The sequence below is a fragment of the Buceros rhinoceros genome, unplaced genomic scaffold, assembly GCF_000710305.1.
Source record: "Buceros rhinoceros silvestris isolate BGI_N320 unplaced genomic scaffold, ASM71030v1 scaffold28054, whole genome shotgun sequence".
Lineage (NCBI taxonomy): Eukaryota > Metazoa > Chordata > Aves > Bucerotiformes > Bucerotidae > Buceros > Buceros rhinoceros.
In genome coordinates this window covers 42,139-50,070 of record NW_010410498.1, presented here as the reverse complement: position 1 = coordinate 50,070, position 7,932 = coordinate 42,139, and the positions used below count along the sequence as shown (strand labels likewise).

The 7,932-nt window shown below is 42.2% G+C and overlaps 1 protein-coding gene across 1 annotated transcript in view; it reads right to left on the bottom strand.

Moving 5' to 3' along the window:
• The window catches only part of LOC104493042 (homeobox-containing protein 1-like), a gene marked incomplete at its 3' end in the record, with an annotated part of 13,030 nt that extends 5,454 nt beyond the window's left edge, over positions 1–7,576 (bottom strand). Inside the window, exon 1 of the mRNA XM_010135655.1 lies at positions 7,491–7,576. Coding sequence (XP_010133957.1) covers positions 7,491–7,513 — 23 coding nt within the window. The remainder of the gene's footprint in view (positions 1–7,490) is intronic.
• Between the last annotated feature and the right edge of the window lie 356 nt (positions 7,577–7,932).

Here is a 7,932-nt window from a genome sequence, read left to right as displayed (position 1 = left end):
AAAAAAAAAAAAAAAAATCAGCAGGTCTCAACCAGCCAGATGCAGCATCACTCTTTTTCACTCCTAACACCACTTTCTGGAGCAAAGGCCGTTCAGGGGCATAATTGCTCTCAATACCTTTTCCTTGTTACACTAAGACTTATTTAGCCTCTTTTTTGTACTAATTTCACCCTTTAGATACGGGGCTCCCTCCCCACTTTGAAAGTACTGATCCTGAGAGGAGGAACATGGCCAGATATGCATCTTCCTGCATCTCACAGAAAAAAGTAAGCAAAAAACACAGCAAGGTTTCCTCACCTGCTATCACAGCCCAAGCCCACACAGCTACAAGAATCATCTTCCAGACACTAACTTTCTAGGTGATGGAACACAGCAGAATAATCCCATCAAAACAGCTACAGGCTCAGTCCGTGTCCAATTGAACTTGCAGAAGTTCAAAGCAATTCAATTACCCATTTGGGAATAAGGCCAGACACCAGCCTTAACACCTCTAACACTTGAGAAAATGGCTCTGGACTCTTTAATGATCACAAGAAAAACATTTTTTCCACTCTTCTATTCACTGTATATGAGTCAAAGTACACTAGCATCACTGAAGAGATCCTCTTCTGCAGAGGTCCTTCTCCAAATTTCCATCAAAACCCACTGCTTTATCTAATCAGCTCTGCAAAGCTCAAGACTTACAAAACCAGTTGTGGTTTTTGATGTAAGACCTATATTTGATATAATCTGCATAATATGGATGTGGGCTAGAGCCAAAGTGTTCAGAACAGGATCCCAGGTCTGGTAATTGGTTTAGGAATGACTCTGATAAAGTCACATCGACTGTGGCAAACAGGATGGGGAGAGATGCCAACTTCCACCCTTTGACATACGGCACCTACTGCTGGTCCAGGGCAGGACGGTAACAGCACTACACTGGCCTGTCAACAGTCTCGTCAGGATTTGTCATCATCTTTTTCACAGCACCATGACTTTTTGCAATGTAACTGCACTTTCTTGGTGTTACTGAACAGTCTTGCCCTTTAAATGGAAGAGCAAAATCACGAGGTAAATTTGTGGCTTTTTGGCTGAATTCGGTTATCCCAAAGTACAGCAAAAAAAAAAAAAAATCACTTTCCATTACTAGTTAACTAACAAGTGGTTTAACTACCACAGTCTTTCTCACTGCTCAAACTCCTCAGCCTGCCTGTTTTTTTCCTGTATTACTAGCCAGAACTGCTCTTTGAGCAACTGTGGAGATGGACAGACATCCTCCAGTTCCTAAAAGCATAGCAGAGAGCACGGTTGTGCATGCCCAGTCCCTGGGTCAAGCACCAGTGTAAGGTTCTGGTTCCGTATGACTGGGCTGCTATGTTTCCATTCTACATGAGGTCTCTGATCTAGACAGTGAGCAAAAACAGATTATGAAGGATGGCACTGCTGTTTCCAAAGGCAATATAATTTACTTATCAACCAGCCTGATACTCAAAAACCTCATTCATGCAAAATACCACTCTAGATGCTTTCTACTGCAGCCAATGACTACAAAGAAACCCCAGTTCCAGCTGCCCAGTCTTAGTTTTTCATTGCTTTACATTACACAATACATTTTTATGAGATCCAAGGACCCAAGCGAAGTTTCATTCATTCCTCCTTCCTTTTGTACATCTCACCCACCGCTTCCTATCCCAAACACGGCTGGTTCTTACAAGATGGTCAGGAGAGGGATTTTCACTCTGAGCTGTAGCTGTTCCACAATCAGAGCAGTTGACGTATATCACCGAGCAAATGGTGCACACCATGCACACATGTTCAGAGGCAAACACTGTGACCCATCAAGTGCAGCTCTAAGGCGCTGTTAGAACAGAACTGGGACATCTACAGCATAACACTATCCCATCTTTTGAAATTCAGGCTTTGGCTCTTCTGTTCTTACTGCCTCTCCTTTTATTCACAGCCAATTTAAATATGCCAGAAACACCCAAAGCTTTGCACCATACTAAGCAAAGCTGCCTTCAACACAGTAGTTGATGCTATGAATTCTGGGGCGCAACACAGGATTAAGGATCTGACTCATCCAAGTGAACACTTATGCTCATCAGTTGCAGCTCCAGTATTTTCAGTGGAGTTGTACCAGTTTTCAAGAGAGGGAAAAAAAAAAAAAAAAAAAAACAGGCCTCAAGTGCTCATCATGTCAACGAACACAGAGCCATCCTTACCCACACGTTAGCATAATTATCTCCTGCAGTTGCATCTCTTCGTTCTGATTTTCAAAGAGGCCTCTACTCTCATTCATCCTGATTCACAAACAAAATGTAATGCTTGTAATGACTGCTCTCATCCCGGGGAAACGAAAGCCTTGCGCTGCAGTGAGGAGTGAAATCAGACCACGAGCTGATCTATCGAGGTTAAACGTCACCGCTTCTGTTTGTGAATGCAAAACACTGCCTCACGAATGCAGAACACTGCCATCCGCTTTCGATCAAAATGGTGACAATTAATAACAGCAGCCTGAAACTTCTGAAAATAAATCCAACGTAATCAAATACTCACCGCTACACAAATTACAGAAGGCAAGCTGAGAGCAGAATATCAACATATCGTTTCTTCAGGAGGCTTCAAGTTTCTCAGCTAGTTAAAGAGCCCCCAACCCAGATGCGCAACTACATAAGCTGCTCTTCCACTCAGTCTTTGAAATTCTTTGCTGTCAACAGAATATTATTTACTGGATGCTGGCGCACTGGCAGTAAGCAAACCCCAGCAGTTTTGCCACTGACTCCACTTGGGTGGGTGAGTAACTTACTTGGCTTTATAGTCTGCTTTACATCTTTGGGACAGAGAGAGAGAGAACTTGAGATCGATCTTACAAGGCAAAAATATAATATAAATGGCAATTATTGTCATAATCCAAGCCTTACAAAAGGGACTGACCTCTGACTAAGCACAGGGCTGGGAGCCAGATGCTTCTGAATTCTAGTGAAGGCCCAGACAGATTCACACTGACCCCTTATCTGTCTAACCCGAACCTTCCATACCTCTAAAATCAGGCGTTCTTACTACAGTTGCAGTTCTACAGCAAAGAGGCAGGAATTCAAACTCTGAGGCTGGATTCAAGGGCAGAATGAGGGATCAGAAGGGCTAACAAACAGAGAGAAAAGCTGTAGTGGCAGATGAGTGCTGAACCAAGGCCCAAAGCCCAAACCGGTGCCAAGAGCAAAGGAGGAGCTCTTGGATTCAGGAGCCAAAGACTGAACTTTGGATATATAAGCTCTGTAACAGTCAGGGCAGGATTTGTATGCCTGAGGTACACAGCTAAGCAAGTCTCACCAACTCCCCAAAATACTGTCTTTAACCCAGATGGAGAAGTCATTGTGGCAATAAAACTGAGATGTGGACCTAACATGGACACCAGACTGGCAAGACACGTGTTTTCAGCTGGTCAAGATTCCAGGGGTAGATTAACTGCCGTCTTCTGCCTCCTCCAGTTCACTTCAGAATTGGACCAACCCTTTACTAAACTCCAGACAGAATCTCAGAATTCTTCTCTACTAATTCTGCTAGCTGCAGCATCTAAATATTTGAAACACATCTTTCTATGGAATATCCCAGTGAGGCAGGGAAGTAAAACTACGCTGATTTGGGGGACCAAGAGCTCACAGAAAGGGGCTGGCCTTCAGACATGACAAAATGATGACTTTTAAGTCACACAGAGGCAGAGCAAGTGCCTGGCCAAGCTCTGAGTGTTTTCTCACCACACATAAAGCCAGCCTACAGGGTCCATCTATAGCATCAGATATGACAAGGTGCAGGACAGGTTTCGAGGAATGCCATCACCAGGATTTCCACCACCTCTCTTCTACATGTGAAGAAAAAGAGACATCCTGAAGTATTTCAGGCATCTTCCTTCTCCCTCCAGATCCATCACCAGCAGTAACAATCAGCACACTTTCTTAAAAGAGAACTTTCTTACTTCAGAAAAACAAAATCCAAACCCAGTAAATAATCAAAACTTGCCTAGCCCTAATTTTCTGCTTAACTAAAAAGATTTTTTTTCCCCCACTAGAAAACAGTTTCCCCATGTAGTTTTACTGGCAAACAGTCTTAGTGAAGACAGAGATTATACTTGGAGAACAACTCAGGAATAGGTAACAGTGGCTTCTTGAAGAATATAAATCATAACTGCAAAAACATGGACTTTTGACCACAGTTGCTTCCATATTAGAGTCTTATTTTATTTAAAATCATTTCAAAAAGAACCACACATCCTAATTAATGTTCTTAAAGCAACAAGCATCTCTGTGTAGCCTGGACCTGAACAAGGAAAATTTCCTCTTTTGCATGACATAGAGAAGACCCCATCTATATTCCCAGTCCAAATCTTTCTGTGTCCTGCTCAGAGCAGGAGGAGAACACCTGCAGATGCATGAGAGAGGGTGAACCATCCTATGACCTGCTCTTCTGCATAGCTCCAGGAGTTGGAAATCTCCACAGATCACTTCAGTTCACTAACCCAGCAGGAAAATCAATCAACAGGCTGATTGAAACCACCCACAGCTAGTTTCCAATTGGGTTAGTGAGCTGAGTTAGCTTGGAGAAGCCTCTGGTGATTGCTATGACCAACTCAACAGATGGGGACAAGCCAATTCAGCCAAAAGTAGAAGAAAGGCACACACGCAACAAGATTTCTTTCAGAGTGACATTGCTGCCTGTGAAATCATGAATTAACCCATCTAGTTTATCTTACAGTAAAACTAGGGGCTCAGATGAGACATTGTTTCAGTTAAGGAAGCTTAAAACACCAGCGGAACATTCCTACAGCCACCAACTATTTACGTGATACATTGTCACAGAAACAAAAAGAGCAAGTCAGCTCAGTCCTCTATCACCCAGATATAATTAACGTGTTCTGTGTCACATTTCGAGAAGCTGGACAGTTAACACAGCTCAGTCATGCGGGGACTTCCAAAGCTGCTGGACCCCCACTGTCCACTCTTCAGTGAAGGCTGACTTTGGTACAGTTCACATACTTGTTCCTTTCTTTCTGTTGTTTTTCCTAAGCAATGACAAGGCTTCAGTCCAGTCCTCTTTCTCTGCATTGCTCACACTGACTTTCTCCCTGCTCAGCAGGCTTTTACTCATGCCCAAGACACCTCTGTCACTGCTGGCACTTAGATTCACCAACACCAGCCTGATAATTCAGATAAACTTTGAGTGATGATGTTGAAACTGTCTAGTTCTATCAGAAACCATCTTTTGAGAGATAGTTTGAAACACGCAACACAAACACTGATGGTCATATCTCACCATTAACATATTAATGAATCAATACTGCTTGTGAAGTACAAGTAAATACTCCCATTATATTTATGGAGAACCCAATGGAGACACATTGGCATTGGCTACAGAAGGAAGGACTTAGTGTCAGATAAATAACTGATTCTTGTGAGACCAAAATGAAAAGTCTTGCGTTCACACCATGCCTCAAGCTCCACTTGAGCCCTGACTTTTATCCAACTGTGGATAAAATTCAGGCAGGCGAAATGGTACCTGCAGCCAGCCATCTACTTTGCTCTTCTGACAGAGGATGCTGCCCCATGATAGGAGTAACCAAAGTACTGTCTAACCATGGTAGTTTTAACACTGTTCAATTTTAATCTTATTCAGTGTTTAAGTTAAAACTTTTTTTTGAAGACTGTTTTCTTCTTTTCCCTTCTGCAGCCACAATGTCCACTCATCCTTTTTAGAAGATAACTATGCTTTAATCTGGAAACTTTATATCTAAATGGGTCATCTTGGCCAATTTCCTCTAATTTAATAGTCTCCAATATCCTCCCAAATAGGTTCACCCCAGCTTTCACTGAGTCAAAAATTATTCACCTGTACTTATATTGCATTCTCAATGACTGTATTAACTGCACATATACTGGAATAAATTGAAAAAGCTGCTGCCTCTCTGATGGAGGGTGGTAGCTGATTAACAGGAGCACATCAATGTGCCACAACGATTCCAGAAAGCAACAGAACAACACGACATCCAACTAAAACTGCATGGGGGGAGAAGACAACCGAAGTCTAGCTAAAGCACAGGAAATTTAAACTATGTAATTCACAGTTTGGAAACTTCTGTTAAAAGTCTGATTCAAAGTTAAAGCTGACAGACTGTCCTTGCGCTCCCACAAAGCACAGAGGAGCTCTAAGATCACTCTGAATTACCCATATAATAAAGATGAACATGGCAGTGTGGCCTTACCTCCAGACTTCTTTCCTGCTGTGAACTAGATCTTTACAAGTTCAAGTGGTGATTTTAAAACTGAAATCCAACATATTTCCAGCTAAAAGAAAGAAGAGGAGGTGGCTCAGGGGAGTGGCAACAAAGTAGGAAACCACCAGTTTTGAATAGAAGACAAAGACAAAGCCACCAGCAAGAGAAAAATCACTAATTAATGGTTGTATCAAGAAGCCTTTTTGAAATACATTGTGAGTTCAGTGTCCGAAACAAACCCCCTGGTAGCCGTTCCCTTTCGCTGTGACTTCCTGTACAGAAGCCTGTGACTGCATTGCCACTTGCACTATAAATGTCCGATGAATAATCCTCATCCTTCAGACAATCCATGTGGAAAAATGTGACTGCATTTACAGGAACCCAGTTCCTTGCTACCTGTTCTGCACACAGGATTTATCTTTCCAGCTCGGTATGACAGAAAATGTAATCAGAAGTCAAGAGGTCAAGGTATGTCAGGAATCTGATTGTCATTGGACAAGCAGTTGTTAGTGTCTGTAAGAGGGACAGGGACCAGTGCTATAGGACTAGCCAGTGAGAGAGCTGGATGTCATCGCAGTACAGGCCAAGTCTTTCCTGTCAGCCTGACAAGCTTCAAACTTTGAATTCATTTGCTTATTTATGAAAGAAACAGCATGGATACCAATTGCTTTGAAGATTCATGACAGAAGTCATTTAAAAGAACAAACTAATATGCTCATATTCTAGGATGAGACTTGGACAACTTCATTTTGTATTGGGATTTGAGATACAGCAGTAGTTGCTCAGACAACACATCCAGTTAGAGGGGTAGGTGAAGTGTCCTGGTTTTACTGCCTTTGCCAAGCAACACTATGTTCATGGTGTACTCATCCCTTTTCACCAAGTCTGTAGTGGTGCTAAACTCTCTCGCATAGCTCTGATATCCCTCTAGTACGTTCAGTAGCTGTATGGAGAGCTCTCTTTCAACACTACCTTTTGTCTGAACATGGCTGAATTTCTAAGAACTGCCTGAACTTTCTGTGACAGAGAAGTGGAAACAACATCAGCCAGACCAAGTGAAGAAATAAACACTGCTGTTCCCTGGTTTAACTGTCTAACAAATACCAAACCAGTGGAACTCCCGAACGAAGCCAACTGCTGATAATAATTGTCACCATTGCTCTGCTCTTTTTAAAAAAATTAACGAAAAAAACCCACCAAACAGCTCTTAATTTTTGTGGTGGTTTCTTTTTTAGCTTGTACTTACACTACTGGAAAAGTTCTAAGCATACTTTACATGGGGATGGGACGTTATAAAGCCTCTTGAGGGTCTTCAGTGTTATTCACCATTCTGTAAGAGACAACAAAAGATACATTAAGGGGTCTAGGAAAGGCAAATACATTCTGACTTCTTGTTATCTGACTTACAGTTACACAGCTGGCTTACAGAGGGCAGCCCTACAGCAGTTTCACCAGGCAGCACTGCCAAATTGCTCCTTGTTAAAAAAAAACAAACCCAAAGACAGGTACCTTCAGGATCTTTCTCCATCACCCAATCCATCCCTCTACGAAGAGGCAGGGGAATGTATACTAAGCAGTAAATATAGCCACAGTTAAGAAAAATGCTCCCTGGAACCACTGAATTTGCTTAGATCATCTTCCAATTTTTATTTTTCAAATGTATCATTAAAGCCTCACCCTCTTTCTTC